The 19,547-nt window shown below is 34.8% G+C and overlaps 3 protein-coding genes across 5 annotated transcripts; 1 reads left to right on the top strand and 2 right to left on the bottom strand.

Moving 5' to 3' along the window:
* The first annotated feature begins 2,693 nt into the window (after positions 1 to 2,693).
* LOC140964517 (putative late blight resistance protein homolog R1A-3) lies at positions 2,694 to 5,617 on the top strand. Its single transcript, XM_073424362.1, has one exon. The coding sequence runs from the start codon at positions 2,766 to 2,768 to the stop codon at positions 5,460 to 5,462; it is 2,697 nt and encodes an 898-aa protein (XP_073280463.1). The 5' UTR covers positions 2,694 to 2,765; the 3' UTR covers positions 5,463 to 5,617.
* Positions 5,470 to 11,607, bottom strand: LOC140964522 (F-box/kelch-repeat protein At3g23880-like). Of its 2 annotated transcripts, XR_012172907.1 has the most exons (3): positions 9,518 to 11,607; positions 7,178 to 7,293; positions 5,470 to 5,591 (listed from the first exon to the last, which is right to left on the bottom strand). XR_012172907.1 is itself a non-coding variant. In XM_073424376.1 (2 exons), exon 1 carries the CDS (start codon positions 11,398 to 11,400, stop codon positions 9,547 to 9,549), a length of 1,854 nt encoding a protein of 617 aa, XP_073280477.1. In that variant the 5' UTR covers positions 11,401 to 11,607; the 3' UTR covers positions 7,120 to 7,293; positions 9,518 to 9,546. The 2 variants fall into 2 exon arrangements, 1 of the variants encoding a protein (XP_073280477.1); XM_073424376.1 differs by lacking the exon at positions 5,470 to 5,591 and having other exon boundaries at positions 7,120 to 7,293.
* Positions 11,608 to 12,422: 815 nt separating this feature from the next.
* Positions 12,423 to 13,736, bottom strand: LOC140958963 (F-box/kelch-repeat protein At3g23880-like). Of its 2 annotated transcripts, XM_073416625.1 has the most exons (2): positions 13,590 to 13,720; positions 12,423 to 13,473 (listed from the first exon to the last, which is right to left on the bottom strand). In XM_073416625.1, exon 2 carries the CDS (start codon positions 13,409 to 13,411, stop codon positions 12,593 to 12,595), a length of 819 nt encoding a protein of 272 aa, XP_073272726.1. In that variant the 5' UTR covers positions 13,412 to 13,473; positions 13,590 to 13,720; the 3' UTR covers positions 12,423 to 12,592. The 2 variants fall into 2 exon arrangements, with proteins under 2 accessions (XP_073272726.1, XP_073272719.1); XM_073416618.1 differs by having other exon boundaries at positions 12,424 to 13,736.
* Positions 13,737 to 19,547: the final 5,811 nt, after the last annotated feature.

Raw genomic sequence — 19,547 nt, 5'->3', positions numbered from 1 at the left:
TTATTTTTATATTAGGCACTTGCTTTGAGGAATTAAATAATTCATTAAAATATGATATATTATACGGATAAATATATTGATCATTCAACCAATAAAATAAATTACATAATACAATAATCCTATATATATCTATTTTGGAAGATCTGCTCAACTTTTGAACATCAGTTTACATTATACACATTTTGATGACAATAATTTTATTAGTACAAATTATTATGAATGAAAAAAAAAGTTATTATCATAGTTACATTTTTTCCCCACAAAAACTCATGTGAGACAGTGTCACGGGTCAATTTGAGAGACAAATATTCTATTTGAGTCACCAATGAAAATATATTATTTTTTATGCCAATAATATGACTTTTTATTATAAATATGAGCAAAATTAATTCATCCCACAAATAAAAATCCATAAGAGTGTCTTACGATAGACACTCGTTCTCCCACCCATTATTTTATATCTAGTTGCTTCCAGTGGCCTTCCATTTTTTTTTATAATTGGATTGATGACAAAATTCAAAGTAATGATATATAATATGTTGTGATAAGACATGTTTTGTTTAATAAGATTTTAATGAGTATGATAAATTTTACATTTTAGGTTGTTGACACAAAAATACCCTAAATTAGCATTTATGACAATTTGGTATATAAAATGATATTTGTAGCAGTGTTTTCAAAACCGTGTGTTCAGCTGTTAATAAAAAAATATTTTATAAAATTTTAAATTATAGATTATGTATTTATCTGACAATTTATTTTTTTAATAAAACTTAATATGATTTTGCATTTTATCTCATTTTTAATATTGAGCCAATTTCAAAACCCGACTTTAAAGCCCAAGTGTCCGAGAAAACATTAATTTTAATTTCAAAATATACAAAAAATAAATGCAAAATAAATTAAAACCCAAGTACCAGAGAAAACACTATTCTTAAAATTCTAGATCTCGCTTGTAGATACTTTCGGGGCTAAATTAGTAATTTATGTTATATTTTAGGGATTAGATTGGCAATCCTCCCAAAACAATGTGATGTCTTTTCACCCAAATAGGTTTTTTTCATCATGGGCTTCTTGATTAATTAGGTCCATAAAAAATGAGACAAACATGGGTTTATCAATCTATCCTTTGCTTATCACCCATACCAAACATACCGGCTCCGTTTGGTATGTGTGATAGGATAAGTAAATGATTAATAATTAGAGTGATTAAAAAATGAGATATATTGATTAATAGTATGGTGAGATAAATAACATGGTGTTTGGTATGATTTTAAAATGATGGGTTAATTTTGCAAATTTTATTGTAATGACTAAAATGCCCCAAGTGCTAATTAAATATATATTATTAAAATAATTGGATAGATAATTAAATATTTATAATTATAATTTACATTTATTAAAATTAATTTAAATCATTAAATAAAATAAATTAAAATTTAATAAATATTTATATTCATAAAAGAATTAATTAACAACCGTACAAATTTATAAAAATTCTAATTTAAGATAGATTTGCAAAACAATTTATTTTTTTTTAAACGATTGAAAATAATAAAAATATATGAAATTAATTTATAAAAAAATATAATAAAATTTTAAATATTATATTAATTATTAAATTTTTAATGATTTTAATTTTCATATTATATTGAAGAAAACAATTCAAGGGTATTATGGTCAATATATAATTTTATCATGATCAATATTCAAGAATTATACATTATCACACCTTTGAGGAGGGATATTTAATCACACAAATAACATGAATAGTGCGGGCTTTCAATCATAATCAAAGGCCTACAGACTAAATAAAAAAGAACCAAACGCGAGATAAAGAATGATTATTTAATAATCATATCCTTATCATGACTACCAAACATAACCTTATGGTATACATAATATTTGGGCCATATTAGAAATAATTTAGTATTTTGGTATAATTTTTTTGAATCCCAAAATACTACTCTTTCGTTTTTCAGCCTCCTATTTCTCTTTTTTTTTTTTTCATGAAAAGTTACATTCATATTTAAAAAAATTCTTAAAAACTTATGAAAAATCAGAAAATTTTAAATATTTTCGATTTTAATTTCATTTATTTTAACGAGAGTACTTCTAAAAAAATCGACTGGACATACATAGGGGTGGGTACGGTATACCGTACCAAACTACAGTATCGTATACCGTACCGTAAATATCGGTATGGAAAAATTCCATACCGATACCGATACCAGAAATTCTTCGGTATACCGAATTTTCGATATGAAAAAGTTCATAGCGGATACCGTAACGACACCGAAAATTTTGTCGGTATACCGAACTTAAATTATAAAAAAAAAAAAATTTATTTTCGGTATTTCGATATATACCGAAATGCCGAAAAAAAAATATTTACTTACCGATATCGATACCGAAAATTTGATACCGTACCGAAATTTTCGGTATATTGATTTTTTCGGTAATTTCGGTATTTTTTCGATACGATATTTCGATATTTCGGTATATTTTCACAGCTCACATACACACAGTGCGCGAACAAGAACGTGACTAGTAAAAAATATAAATAAATTACTTCTAGAAACATAATTTTAACTTCACCAACTCTTGCAGAAAAGAATATATAGAGACAAGTTTTAGATAATAATATAATAATAATAATTATTATTATTAGAAAATAAAATTAAAAAGGTGACTTCACTAATATATAAGTTCCACACCGCTCTACCTGATTCAATCATCTTCTTGTTTCTTCAAGTTCTTTAGTTATGACAACTGCAGCTCTAGCTTCTCTTACCCAACTCATAAACCAGATCTTACCCAATCTTCAATCCTATTTCCTTCTCTGTTCCAGAAAAAAGATGGCATCTCTCCATGACAACCTCGTTTTCTTGCAAGATTTTCTTCAAAGAAACAGTGGCCAAACCATTAGCGACTGGGATGTTCGAATCCGGGATGTTGTGTATCAAGCGAAAGACATAATCCAATCCCACATCTCAAAGAAAGACGCAGCTCGAGACGAAGAGCAATTTGATGCACTCCAACGTTGCATCAATGAAGTTGATGCCATCGTGGCAGAGGCGACTAAAATGAAGGAAATTCCAGAGAAAGAAGATCATTTGCCTGACAGTAGTACTGTCGAAACTTCTACTCGTGCATCGGTTGGCAAAGAATCCATGGTGGGAGTGGATGAAGACTTGACTCTAATAAAGGATCGAGTCATGGGAGATGAGCAGAATCTCCGGATCATCCCGATTACCGGGATGGGAGGTATTGGCAAGACAACTCTCGCTAAAAGTGTTTACGAAGATCATATGATCGTTGACTACTTCGATACTCGTCATTGGGTGACGGTATCCCAAGAGTATAACGTGCAACATATTCTCGGAAAGATCCTTTCTGTTGAAGGGTCGAATGCTGAGTTTTTCATTGAACTTGTGTACAAAAGTTTGAAGGGTAGGAGATATCTTATCGTGATGGATGATATGTGGCACGCAGAAGTTTGGGATAAAGTCCGAAGGGCATTCCCCGACGACTGTAACGGCAGTCGTGTGATTATTACGACGAGGTTGTCGGAGGTGGCCTTGAACATCGATTCTGACAGCCACCTTCATCGGATGCGACTCTTGGACGAGGATCAAAGTTGGGCTCTGTTTTGTAGAAAGGCTTTTGCAGACGAGCGTCCTCCTGGCCATATGGAAGAAATTGGTAAATCTATTGCAAGAAACTGCAAAGGACTCCCGCTTGCAGTTATCGTGATGGCTGGACTGCTGAAAGCTAACAAGACGAGAGAGTATTGGGAGAACATCGCAGAAAATGTCAATGTAGCATCCACCGTAAATGATGATGATCGATACTCGGGAATCTTTTCTTTGAGTTATAGTAACTTGTCTCATCAGTTGAAGTCGTGTTTTCTGTACATGGGAGTTTTTCCTGAGGATTACGAGATTCCTGTCAAAAAACTGATTAAATTATGGGTTGCTGATGGTTTTCTAGAACCAGTAGAGCCCAAAAGCTTGGAAGAGTTGGCGGAGGAGTACCTGGAGGATCTTGTCGAGAGAAGCCTCGTTTTGATCATGAATAAGAGATCTAATGGCAGAATCAGATTTTGCAAGATCCATGATGTGTTAAGGGACCTAAGTATAAGGAAAGGTCGAGAAGAAAGGTTTCTTCAGCATTTCATCGAGGAAGATAGAAGCACTTTTTCGAAACTGGTTGAGGGCCAACACCGCCTGGGTATTTATACTTACGATTGGCACTTCCTGAAAACCAATATTCGCAACTCATCCATTCATTCTCTTCTATATTTTGCCTCAGAAACCAATCAACTATCATCGTTTGCTTCGCAGTTTAAGTCTCTCAGGGTGGTGGATGAACTACTCGTAGATTCCAAGTTTTTCCCGGATAAAATCTTCAAACTAGTTAACTTGAGGTACCTTGCTTTTACCTATAACCACAGCGGTGAATGCGTGATTTCTCCATCCATCTCCAAGCTCCAAAATCTCCAAACTTTGATCATCAAGCGGGGCAGTCTTCCCACCGACTATATGTGTAGAGTAATTCTGCCACTGGAAATTTGGAAAATGCCACAACTAAGGCATCTTGTCCTGATGAGGAATACTTTCTTATGCTTTCCCTATCGCGATGGAATCGGAGGAACTTATCCTGTTCTTGAAAACTTGCAAACCCTTTCTAATGTAATGAATTTCAAATTCACCAAGGAGGTGGTCGAAGGCTTTCCGAATCTAAAGAAACTGAGGTTCCAATACAATGGCATTGAACCTAAACAGTGGGCAAAGTTTGGCCTTGACAATCTTGTCTACCTGCAAGAACTAGAGGAGTTCAATTTCCGGTTCCACGCTGGCTCCGCAAGGGTGGATAGCAAACCTTTGGCTACAAATCTTACCTTCCCCCAGAGGCTTAGGAAGCTCACTTTAACGCGCTCTGGAATCCCATGGGAGAAGATGTCGATGGTCGGTTCCTTGCCGAATCTTGAAGTTCTCAAACTGATGAAAGACTCGTTCGTGGGTGAGGAGTGGGAACCAGTCGAAGGGGAGTTTCTTGTACTAAGATACTTGGAGATTGAGAGTACAAACCTGAGTGAATGGAGGGTCGAAAGCGACCATTTTCCCTGCCTCGAGAGGCTGATTATTCGATGGTGCTACAAACTGAAGGAGGTTCCATCCAGCGTGGGGGACATACCAACACTTCAGAGATTAACAATGCAAAGTTGCAATGTGGAAGCGGAGGACTCTCTGAGGCGAATACAAGAGGAACAGCAAAGCCAGGGAAATGATGCGCTTCAAGTTCGGATACTTTATCCGTCAAAACGTGCAGAAACTACATCGGAACAGCCGAGACAGAACCAGAATAGTGGTGGGGCTCGAGTGGCGCCGCAGCGGCATTCGGGAGATGGAACCACCCAGAGAGTTGCACACCGACGAGGCCGGACAGGCACGGCCTGATCATACTAGATGGATTCCAAGAGGAGGCCAAATGAATTCTTGATTTTACTAAAAATTTCAACCAGATCAAACACCGTGTTACTCAACTGTTTCAACTTCATCTATGTTTTTTTCTCATTCCTGTGTGTTCTATGACTACTTCAAATCTTCTGTTATTCATTAGCTACTACTTAAAGTTAAATCTATTTTTAATTTTGAATCCAATAATAATTTTTTTGGGAGAAATGTTCGTAGATAATATTTATTTTTTACTACACATATTAGAATATAAGATTTAAAATAAACACCAAGGAGTTACTTATAACTAACTAAAAAAAACTGTTATTATACTAACTATTTATTTTATTGAATTAAATTATAAAATAGTTTATTAACTTAAAGTATTAATAATATGATATATATTAAAAATCAAATTATACATAAAAAACTTTGAACCTAGCCACTTTTTTTAAAAAATCAATTTAAATCGTGATTGACTAAAAACTAATCCATACAAACGAATTACGATTATTTTGTATTAAAATATAATCAAAATCTTTATCTATGTTGATTACATGTGTATACAGATAAAGTAAAACGAAACCATGAAATATAAATTATATTAAAATAAAGACTGTTTATTACAACTGAGTCAATAAATTCATTAGCCAACCGTTGGCTTACAGGACATTTACTCTAACAATATCTCATTTTCCTTATAGCCAACTACTCATAAACTTTAATCTCATTATTTCGCTATGCTTCTCAAACAATGGTCCTGACAAGGGCTTTGCAAGTGGATCAGCAACGTCATCTGCAGAAACGGCTTTCTCGACTGAAAATATCTCCTCTTCCCACAATCTCCCGGATGATGTGAAATTTTCTCCGTATATGTTTGGATTGCTGATGAGACCTTGGTTCCTTTGCTTGTGCAATGACACCAGTTTTGTCGCCGTACACGGGACTTGATCAACTCCATTGGGAATAACGCCCAACTCTTGGACGAAATTCTTCATCCAAATTGTCTCTTTGGATGCAGTAGATTCAACAATGTATTCAGCTTCAGTGTTGAAATCCGCAATGGTGTCTTGCTTGGAACTCTTCCAAGAGATAGCCGCACCATTGAGCATGAATACAAAACCAGAGGTCGATTTCGAATCATCTATGTCACTTTGGAAGCTAGAAACAGTGTAGTCTTCCAATTCTAATTCTACACCCCATAGACCATGAACAAGTTCTTAGTTCTCCTTAGGTACTTAAGAATATCTTTCACAACCTTTCAATGCATTTGACCAGGGTTCGCCCGATATCTGCTTATAACACACAAAGCTGAAGCAACATCAGGACGTATTGATATTATACCATACATTATACTACCAATGGCTGACGCATATGGAATGTGTGTCATCATCTCTATCTCTTCATCAGTTTTAAGGCACATTGCTTTAGATAGAGTGACACAGTGGTACATTGGCAATTATCCTCTCTTGGTCTCTCCACAGAGAATCTTTTTGAATGATATCGATATAAGTGGCTTGGGAGAGCCCCAACATCCTCTTTGATCTATCTCTATAGATTTGTTCTCAATACATAGGATGTTTCACCTATGTCTTTCATGTAGAATTTACTTGCTAACCATACTTAGTTGACTAAAAACTAATCCAAACAAACGGTTCGGTTTGGTTTCTGTTAACCTTTAAATACGACACGAATTCGGGTGGTTCGATCAACCAGACATACAACTGCAACCAAGCACTCGACATAATCTCGATCCATTCACTCGGTCGGATTTGGTGCAAGAATCAGAAGAAACCATTTCCACTATCAAACCATATCACATTACTCCCTTCTACTGAGAAAACACATTGATGATAAGCTATATATGAGTACCACACGACCTTAGTTAAAGATCCGACGAAGAACACATGCAAGCTCGGCGAGATCAAAATTTAAATGGCATGATATAGGTGAAAGGGGATCGATTATGGGCGCCTGGAATGCGCAACGAAACCAAGCACTCCTCATTAGTGCGTAACAAATACAAATAAAAACACATACATAAGGTGTTTTAGTGTTTTACCTATCAATCACAATAATTGATGATGGCTCCAACTAAGTTGTTAAACAGCTTAACTCTTCAATGGGTAGACAATCTACAAGCTTCTCTTGAGCACTCTTTGCTCAAAATCAAGCACATCACCAACAAACTAGAACCTCCTTACACTTGCACTAGGAAATGCAAGGCATTTTCATTGAGAAGTTTGCTTTTAATTCATCAAATGAAGAAGCAAAAATTGAAGGAAAATGGGGGGAAGGTTTCTGCCATGAGGAGAGGGAAGAAGGGGAAGCTTTTTCTTGGTTCTTACAAAATGTGTTGTATAATCAAAAGGCATGCAAGCTTTTAATTCAAAAGTTGACTCTCAATCTTTCACCTCCCTAGCATGTTATTTGGGTTTCTAACATGTACAAAGCTCATGGACTATTTTAATATCTCAAACACATTTGAGATAAATAAAATCTTACTTGAATTTATTCAAGCTCACTAGTTGAATAATTATTTCCATTTGGGCTCTACAAGACCCAATGTTATTTAATTAATTCAACACTTGAATTAATTTAATTATTTGGACTCTACTAGGTCCACTAGTGTTTAATTAATTCAACACTTGAATTAATTTAATTAAGTTCATAACAATGTTATGAAAATCATAATTTTCAAATACACTATTTATTTGGCCAACCTTTTAATTTAAGAACTCTTTCACAAATTAAAAGTTACATTCCCCTTATAAAAGTCATACTTCTAATTTTTCTTGTGCTTATAAACTCCTTTATAAGCCGTTCAACACATTGAACTAATTTCCTTCTTAACTGGATCTAGAAAGCTAGTACTTGTGTGGCCCTCAATGGTTCATTGATACAACTAGCAGTTGGTTCACATCTCTATGTGATTTAAGACTAAACATGTCCTTATATGAGCATAACTCAGTTGCTCCATTCTTACTTATCAATTCCTTGATAATAAGAACGTCAGAACTCAAGTCTGATAGTATCCAACCAATCATGTTAAACGCTTAGCAGCATCGCTTACATGATTCCCTAGGTATCAAATGATAGTGCCTACAAGAACCATTCCATTATGGTTAGTGTACAGTACGGTCCCTTCATCTCATATATTCCGACCGATTCGACAACTATTGGAATATCGAGAGTTGCCAAAGAATCGATACTATGTGTCATGTCGTAGTTGCATCGTTGGTGTAATCTAAGAAACCCCTTTCTTAAGTACCACCTATACTCTGATCAGAGATTTCAAACTACATACACATGAGGTCACATAGGATATCCATACCCGAAGATAAGCGGTGAATCACAGACTACAATGCATCGACTCCTATATGTTTCGACAAAACACCCAACCTTGTCACCTGATGACCCCATATGAGTCCGTAAACAAGTCAAAGTGCAATGTTAACATATAGAGTCACAATGTTGTCCCTGGTCATAAGGACTAATGGTATACAACCATAAACTAGGACGTTTCTACTCGATAAGTGAGAACCACTTCGAAAGTCTTTTATGGAGATTGGAGGGTTGTTCAGTGCACTCTACAAGGAGCACCTATCTGCATGCTTGGGCATCACAATGTCCCCTACCAATGAAACATGGTACTCACATCGCAGATACTACTCTCAAACTCGAGCGGTCTTTATCGTTCTTACCGGCGACTGAATCGACTAGGAACTGTTTAAAATATATAATATTCCAAATATGAGTTTCATGATACTGATCATATGAGCATCTCATATTCTTTATACTATTTGCATATTCAAGAATTTTATCTATGCAACAAGCACGAGTATACAGATAAAGATATGCCAAAACAATAATTTCAAATATTATTAAAATAAAGATTGTTTATACATAGAGTTTCAATGTGAACTCTCGACCAACACTTGGCTCGACGGACACCTACTCTAACAATAGGGAATATTACTAAATGTTGATAAAGCTCCACAAGCACAAAAAACAAAAAGATTCTTTAAAAGGATTATTAATTTATTATTGGTGCTTACCATCATTTCTCCTTTAACCGGATGCCCGATCAGCTCCACATATGAACAGAATCAGGGCAAACAAAGCTGTCACCGTAGGTTGTAGCTTCAACTACAATATTGTCAGTTAAGGGATAAATCTCGTGATTCTGAGATGACTTATACATTATCAACTTCGAACCAGAATGCAGAAAGACTCCTCCATCCTCCGAAACACAGAGAAGTTTTGGCCTAACAGGATGAAGATGACTCTTTGGGAAAAAGTAGGGGAAGGAAACCATTATGTTCCAAGATTCTTCAACACCATACTCTTTCAACACCCAAATATCAATGTGAGAACCGCGATCATGGATTGCACATAAAAGCCCCCGAGAAACTCCCAACGTGACTTCAACCCCGCAGCTAATTATAGGCACAGGAAGTGCAACATTCGAACATGTCTCTGTTGTCAAATTTTGAGCAACTACAGCCCAGTTACCCCTAGAATCACCATTGCAATACACTTTCCAATGGATAGCCCCATGAACATATACACCTGGATCACGAAATACCTTACCATGGGACCAATCCGTACTCGTCCATGAATCATTTCTCAAACTATAGGTATGAACTTGAGCTCGGTATGCTGCTGGATTGAGATCAATACAACTGACTTTGTAATCATCATTAAACACATCATAACCAAACCCATACCTCCTGGAAAACATATTACCATCAAAAAAAGGCAACTCCCTATATTTTCCGGTAGCTGGATTCCAAAGAATAACAACATTAGATGGGTACAAAACCACACAAATCAACCCATTACAAGAACCCATGATCTGAATCTTGTCAGCCAGTTCACTCAAAGGATAATCAAACGACATAGTATCCACAAAATGATCTTCATCTACCTTAGAGTAAAGCGAACAGGTGTAGAAAACTCTGGGAAGGGCACCTGAGCCAAAGATGAGATGTTTATGGGAATGCATGTTATTTTCAGATGAAATCTTGAGATGGGTCTCTCTGAATTGAGTGCTAGAGATTGTGGAAAGCCAAGATTTGGACACGCACATGAATTTGAGAAGGGATTTCACAGGCAACCTCAATAGGACTTCTGTGATGAGTTCTTGTGGGAGATTCGTCCGAGGGCTTGAACTTCGCCGAGAAGACCTGCTGGATGACGGCATAGGAGACACTTCTATCTCTGCTCTAAGCCAAGGCCCATATGGATAGTCAAAATCGTCCTGGTTCGGATCAAACTTAGCAGTCTCACATTTCCTGGCTACATGACCAATCAAACCACAGTTATAGCAATAATTCGGAAGACGCTCATAACGCAGGGCCACAGACACCGACGCACCTTCAGAACCCACCGGCACGCTGACCACGCTCCGAAGCGGTTTAGAAATATCCATTAACACACGGATCCTCATAAAAGGTCCTAGACATCGCCCCCTGTCATCAGCCTCCACGCTGACTATCTGTCCCACCGCATTACCAATAAGAGTCCCAATGTCATTAATCATACCCTCCGGCGGAACGTCGAACGCACGAACCCAAAGATGGGTTGTCTGGAACGAGCCCACTGCACCAATTGTAAACCTCGTAAACCTATTCAAAGCCAACAGCGCCCCACTGAAAATCCATGGCTCCATAGACAAGAAACGATGAATTCCCCCTTCTTCGTGGAATATAAAAAGGAACTCATTGTCGGGCAGGAACTTAATCTCCAGCCCCTGATTCAAACCCAAGAGCTTCTTGATTGTATTCGTAAACGCAGGTTTGCTCAATAATTTATCAGTTAAGAGTTTACCCACAAAACCTAAAGGCATAAGCCGAAGTCCCTTACCCACTAGCTCATCACTAATCACCACCACCTCCCGTTCAGCCGAAGTGGGGGATCTACCCAAGATTTCAGCCATTACACACACAACAAAACCACAAAAAACTAACGTACCTCAGCGTCAATCGATGCAGAACCCGTGAAACAATGACCCGCTGCACCTTAAAAGAAAAACCTCACGCAGAGAGATACTCGTATCCGCCGAGTCCTTTTTTGGGTGTGGGGGAGTCGAAGTATTAATCCTTGTCCCCTTGAAATCTTCTTTTCTTGTAATTTTCTTTTTCGATATTTAGATTTTATTATTTTGTAAAAAAATTAAATGAATATAAACACAGTAAAATAATCACCAGGGATTTAATCCTACTGTCTTTCAGACGAACTAATTGGAAATTTTTATTATTATTATTTTCTAAAATAACATTTTTTTAAATCTTTCNTATTGATTTATTAATTTGAAAATAACAAAAATCATGTATAAACAAGAGAGTACCATTTCGACACAAATTTTCTGGGAAATTTGATCCTACAGAAGGATTGATCAATAACCAAGATTTCACCAATTTCAGACAGACATATGCAACTAGGAATGTTCATTGATCGGTTCAGTTCGGTTCGGTTTTCGATTTTTTATTTCTATTTTTTCGGTTTAAAAAATATATAATTTGATAACCGAACCATTTTTCTTCGGTTCGGTTCAGTTTTCTACCAAAACGGTTATGTTATTTCTGTCGGTTAATTCGGTTTTGGTATAATTATTTAAATTAATAATATAAATATATTGTAAAATATAATATGTTAACTTTATACATGTTTTCTTAGTAAAATATTTAAATATAAAGTCTAAATTAATTAAACAAACAACAGTCAACTAAAAATTGTTTAAAATGGTTTTTCATTCACTAAATATGATATCAAAATATATAATATAAATAAAAATATAAAAAAAATTATTAATTTAATGAAACTTCGGTTTTTTCGGTTTTGACATATATAATCCGAAACCGAATCAAATAAACTTCGGTTTTAACATTTATATCCGAATTACAAAATTCGTCTTTCGGTTCGGTTTGGATTTTCGGTTTTTCGGTTTTATTCAAAATTTGAACACTCGTAGCCTACAACCAAAGGCTCGATTGGCTTTGATATACAAAGTAACAATGTCATCTAAATTTTGATAAAGCTCCACCATAAGCACAATGAACAAAAATTTCTTCAAAGGGATCAATGATCTATCGTTAGTACAAACCATCATTATTCCTTTAACCTGATGTTCAGCTCCACATATGGTCAAAATCAGGGGAAATAAAGCTCTCGATGTAGGTTGTAGCTTCAACTTCGATATTGTCGATTAAGGGATAAGTCTCAAGACACTGATGATGCTTATACATTATCAAGTTGGAACCAAGTTGCACCAAGATACCTCCATTCTCCGAAACAAAGAGAATTTTCGGCCTAATATGACGAGGATGCCTCGTTAGGAAAGAGTAGGAGAAGGAAACCATTATGATCCAAGATCCTTGAACACCATACTCTTTCAACACCCAAATATCCATGTAAGAACCACGGTCATGGAATGCACATAGAAGCCCCCGAGAAACTCCCAACTTGACCTCAACTCCGGAGCCAATTCTAGGTACAGGAAGTGCAACATTTGAACAAGTCTCCGTAGTCAAATTTTGAGCGATTACATCCCAGTCACCCCTAAAATCATCGTAGTAAACTTTCCAATGTACAGCTCCATGAAAAAATACACCTGGATCATCATATACTTTACCATGGGACCAATCCATAGACGTCCACAAATCATTTCCCAAACTATAAATATGAACCTGAGCTGGATCTGCTGCTGGATTATGATCGATACAACTCACTTTGTAATCATCATTAAAGACATCATAACCAAACCCATAGCTCCTGCTAAACATAGTAACACCAGAAACAGGCAACTCCCTATATTTTCTGGTAGCTGGATTCCAAAGAATGACATTAGATGGGTCTAAAGCTACACAAATCAACCCATTACAAGAACCGACAATCCGAATCTCATCATCCGGGTCACTCAAAGGATAATCAAACGACACGGTATCCATATAGTGATCTTCATCTACCTTAGGGTACAGTGAACAAGTGTAGAAAACTGTGGGAGGGGGACCTGAGCCAAAGATGAGATTTTTATGGGAATATATGTTGTTTTTAGTTGAAATTTCGAGATGGGTCTTTCTGAATTGGGGGCTGGAAATGACGGAATGCCAAGATTTCGAAACGCACCTGAATCTGAGAAGGGATTTCACCGGAAACCTCAAAAAGACTTCTGTGATGATTTCTTGCGGGAGATTTGTCCATGGATTTGCACTTTGCCGAGTTGATTTTTGGGTCTCCATGGGAGAAAGACTGAAATGTTTAGGGGAGGACTCCATAAATATTAATTCAAAAAAAAAAAAAAAAAAAAGAGCGTGTGATTTTTATAATTTTGCCCACTATTAAAACTCATTTTAATCATAATAATATAATTAGAGACAATTAAAACAGAATTTTAATTTATTCATAACATTAACAAATTTACAAATATGAACCAACAGTTATTTTCTTAGGTCATTCTTCAGTCTTTTCAGTTTCTTACCATTCTTAAAATATATTGTATTCCAAAATAAACATCATATGTGGTATGTTCTTCACCTCGACGAAACACCATTTCCGAGTCCAGTGTGAACTAATTACTTTGAGAATAATGAAGAGGAAATTTTTCGAGATTGATTTGGAAGATAAGACAATAAGGGTAATGTATTGATCAACCTCAAACATTTCAATTTGTTGTTCTTATTACAATAGATTTATTTATTTTGAAATTGGATCGTGTTATAAAACTCTACTCCTAGATTATCAAAACCCACGAAATCCCTAGTATGTTGGGTCGTGTTTTGACGAATCTGGTTTGCGTTCAAAGAACACGTCCCAAATATCAAAACCCGACCCAGAGAAACAAAATTTTCTATGATTGTGTGTGGGGACGAAATTTAATGAATCTGAGTCGAGATTTCATGAATATTTTCATGTTTTAGATTCATAAACACTCTACCAGATATTGCAAACAAATGAAACATTTTTGAAATCATACTTATGTTTTTAAGATTAGTTTTAGTAAAAGTCGTACTAGACTCAGAATGAACACACGACCCAGTTTTTTAATATCAATTATACATGCCTATGATAGTGGGAATGATAAACTTTGGATGGTGTATCGCAAGAAACCTAGACGTTTTTCATTGTTGGATTATTATTTGCTCACTGGCCTCAATTGCTCTAAAATTTATCACACCATATATGAGGAATATGGATTTAGGCTTAAGCATTTTAGTGGGAGAAAAAACCAATGTTTGGGTGATTTGAAGGCTAAAATTGATGAATACGAAAATGGTGAAGGTGAAGAAGTGAATGTTGAAACTGGTCAACCTTTATTTTGTGGCAACTATATTGGGTCCTCAACATAAAAGCAAGTATGATATATTGGACCTGGAATGGATTAGATTAGTTGATGACTTAGTAAGTTTAAAAGTTATGAAAATTTAGCCGAACGATGTAAGAATGATCCAGACTTTAGTGAATTTTGTAGCTTCTATATTAATGGCTTTATTCATCATTTGCAGATATATAAATATTGTATGTTTTTTTAAAAAATTACTTATAAGGCTGAAATCATACTAACATACTTGTGTGAGGTGTTTTTTTCTTCTAGATTTTGAATATGAATGTTTTTCATCTGTTGGTGAAACATTTTTTACTCCTAGAGAGGGTGCAAATATCCCGATATCTTTGATGTGTCATTGAATGACAAAGAAATGGAGTAAGAATCGTTTCCCTTCGATTGATGATGTCATTAAATCATTCAGTAGTGTTCCAGACGAGGTAAGTATGAAGAATCCAATTTATTTACTGTTGCATTAGCTAATATATTTAATAAATAATGTAGGCTATTATGGGCATGCTTACTTAGACTTCGGCAGAGCTGTTGTCTGTGCACTATTTGTTTGGAGATTTTGTCGATTCGACTCCTGATGTACTGACCATTCGCACCACGAAGTTGATGAGTCAAGGTGTCAAAGTCATGTGTAGCCAATATCCATTGGTTGATTCAGAGCACAATGATGTGGATGAGGATCGACAGTCTCCCCGACCATCTATCTCTCGAGACAAAGGTCATACATCTCGTCAGCCATCTACAAATAGGTCTCATACATATTCTCGGTGACCTAGAGTATTGACTCGCTAGCACAAACTAATAGAGCCCACTCTGTCTTCATTTGGCACAGATAAGACTCGTGTATTTCCCCCACCCACAGATAAAACTCGTCCATTTCGTACAGATATGTGTGAAGTCAGTCTCACAATTTTGGAGGACAGATTTATGGTGCTACAAAAGGATCAAGCCGATGGATTTTCACATATCATGGATGTACTGAGACACATCCAGACAGATATATCGATCTTAAAACATATGATGGGGAGACTGCCGGTGGAGACTGTTGTCAGTGGTAAGTTTTTCCAATATTGGTATAATTTTTAACTATATGTTTGGCTTAAAATATTTTACCAATATTGTTGCAGTCTATATTGTATATGTTTAATTTGGTAACAAATTTTTTTTTATCAAATCGAGACGTCGTTTAGAGTACATGAAAAGGGGGGCCATTTGAAAGGGCTGAGAGAATAGATGAAGATGTGGATACGACATTGAGAGATAGAGGTGCAAATACAACTGTTGTTGATGAGACATTTTTTACAATACATGAAGAGGGGGAAGAGTCATTTGAGAGGAAAATGTCGTTAGAGAGGGCTGAGAGAGTATAGGAGGTGGTGGATACAACAGTAAAAGATAGAGGTACAGAAACAGTTGGTGGTAATGAGACATTAGTCATAGTACATGAAGAGAGGGAGGAGCCGTTTGAAAGACTATAAGAGGTACATGAGATTGTTTTGAGAGATATGTTGTCAATGTCCTTGGAGAAAAGAATACGACGATTCATTATAGATCGTGGGCACGATGTAAGGCTGAGATTAATCGTGCTATAGAGATAACGACGAAATCTGGGTTGACATCATCTTACAATAAGAAACGATTCCTTGGCTTAGCTCATCTGGTAGTTGGTTGTGTAATTATGTTGACAAAATACTTGAGAAATTCAATAATGATGACTCTGTATTGGCTAGAACCCCGATAGATATCAGTCAGCATCTATCAAAGAATCGAGGTGAGAGTATGTCTCAATTAGAATACTCTCGAGGCATTGGAAGTCTGATGTACTTAATGAGTTGTACAAGACCAGACATGGCATATGCAGTAAGCAAATTGAGTAGATTCACGAGTAATCCAGGAGTTGAACACTGGAAAGTTATAATCAGATTGTTAAGATACTTAAGGTACACTCGTGATCATGGGCTGCACTATACCAGATATCCTGCTGTTATTGAAGGATACAGTGATGCAAATTGGATATCTGATATGAAAGATTCAAAATCTACAAGTGGATTTGTATTCACTTTAGGAGGTGCAACAATTACGTGAAAATCTTCTAAACAAATTGTAATAGCCAGATCCACGATGGAATCCGAGTTTATATCTCTTGACAAGTGTGCTGAAGAGGCTGAATGGCTGCTTCACTTCTTAGAAGATGTTCCAGGATGGGAAAAACTAGTGCCGGCTATATGCATACATTGAGTTAATGGGAAGATTAATCGAGTTAATTAATCTTGCATGACTCTTGGTGTGCATTTTGGGGCTCATAAATAATGGGTTCATTTCCTCATTTCAAATGCATGAAAATTTTATCTCTTTCAAGCACTCTCTTGCATTTCATATTGTCAGCTTTCCATTTGGCCTCCGTTAAATCTCGGTGATAAAGTAAAGATACGTTTTCAGTTCGTCGTAGTAGTGCCTCGTGCTAAGTCACTGCTGGTTGTTCCGTTGTATCCTGGGAAACAGACGTCCAAGACGATCCTCAAAGCACATACTGGAGGGGACGAATTTATTTTAAGAAAATTGTACACGCTACAGGCATCGGTTTGGTTTTGTTTCCTTTGCACAATAATCATACTGTAAACAACACATTTGTTTTAGTTATTGTTTATCTTTACGAGTTCATTTGTAATTAGCATATTTGGCTAACAATCATGAATGCTTGATCACTATATTTTATTAATATCTATATCATTAAAAAAAATTTAAAAAAAATTGTATGTATAATGTCGATGAGGTTTTTTATAATCGTGGACAATTTATATGCTTTTAAATATAGCATTTTTTTTCTTCAATATTTGTCGTGTTTGTGATATTTTAATGGAAACATAACATTTATGGATTTGTTTTGTTGGCTCAATTCGATTCGTTTATACTTTTAGTCTGTCTTATTTGGGGACAAAAACTTGTGTGAGACGGTCTCACGAGTCTTATTTTGTGAGACAGATCTCTTATTTGAAACATCCATGAAAAAATATTAATTTTTATGTTAAGAGTATTACTTCTTATTATGAATATCGGTAGAGTTGACCCGTCTTACGGATAAAGATTCGTGAGACCGTCTCATAAGATACATACATCTTATTTGGGACAGGTTTGGGTACATTGATTGCATGGGGTGGCACATATATACTGTTACCCGCTTTTTAAAAAAAAATGTAATAATTTATTAAACTAATTTTATTGTTTCTAGTTAATTAAAACAAATCAAACAAAAAAATAATACTAAAATGTCAGTATATTAGCATCATCACCCAAAATATAACTAAAATTACACAATTTTATTTTAATTAAATTTATTATATTCTATATAAATTAAAATAAGAAAATTTTAAATAAATTACTTTTTTACCTGTTTGGATTTAGGTTGGATCGAATGCCCACCCCTACGCTAAATATGTATTGGGTTGGATACGGTCATTGATTTTCCTATCGAATGAATTTTGTCAGGTCATGAGGTGTAAGATCAGACCTAGAACTAACCCATTTTCAAATTCAATTATATCTTTATCTATATATTTAAATTTTTAGATAACTATATCACCTTTTAATAAAATAAAATAGAGAAATAATTAATTTGAAAATAAAAAATTATTATATTTTAATAATTATTCTAAATGTATAAGCACGAATCGCTAGTATATTATATTATGTTAGGGTAATACTCGAGGGTTTTACAATTTTGACTCAATTAGACAGATTATTGCATCTATATATATTTATATTGGTATTTTAATAATAAGTAACTCAATTAATATACTTTAAGTAAAAACAAACTATCATTTTTAAACATATATTCAAAGGAAATTTAAGGAAAAAAATATCGAATTTTCGCTAACAGTAGGAGGGGTGTATTCAATCTTGGAAATTTAATTACTTTTATTGACTTCTGTAGAGTTTAAAAGTATAGAGGTATTGAACATAGACTTTTATAAACTCTATAAAAGTTTAGTGGTATTCAAATTAGATTTTTCTAGAGTCTTAAAAAATCTAGTGGTATTCAATCTTAACTTTTTAAAAATCTATAAAAATCTATTGGTATCCAATATTTTCATAGATTTACAATGATTCTAATATAATTCTTTATTTACAAACCTTAAAACTCTAGGTACAACTATAAAAACTCAAAAATTGTCTTCTATTCACCCCAAAGATTTTGGTAGACTTTTAATCAAATAAAATATCTTTCTCACCCATATATCTCTCTTCTTCATTCAAAGACGACGCTTAACTCCTCTCTAAAGATGAGTCGAGGGTTCCTCGAATTTCAGAGGTATGATTCAACTCTTGAATCATTATTGATTTGATAAAAAAATTATGATTTCTATGTATTTCTTTCTGTTTTCCGTTCGTTGTTTGTTTATATCTGTTTATGTGTGTGCTCCAAATTTTTGCATAGATGTTTATCGATTGAATCAAACGGTGTGTGAAATTTATCAAATTTCATAATATTTTGATTAGTTATTTATCTATATTGATTAAATTGTTATATATGCTTATAAATTAAAATTGTATTGATTAATCATTTATGCATGTTGAATAGACATGGGGATTGAAATTTTGATTTTGTTAAATTAATTGTGATTTTTTTCATATATTAAACATATTTACTTTTTAAATAAGTAAATAAATTTATTTCAAAGTGAAGATGTTATTTATGTTAAATAATTATTAGTTCAAAGAAATTATATATATATATATATATTCATAAAAGT

This window comes from Primulina huaijiensis, chromosome 2, assembly GCF_012295235.1.
Source record: "Primulina huaijiensis isolate GDHJ02 chromosome 2, ASM1229523v2, whole genome shotgun sequence".
Classification (NCBI taxonomy): Eukaryota; Viridiplantae; Streptophyta; class Magnoliopsida; order Lamiales; family Gesneriaceae; genus Primulina; species Primulina huaijiensis.
Note: the sequence above shows the minus strand (reverse complement) of the source record. Positions and strands in the feature narration are given on the sequence as shown.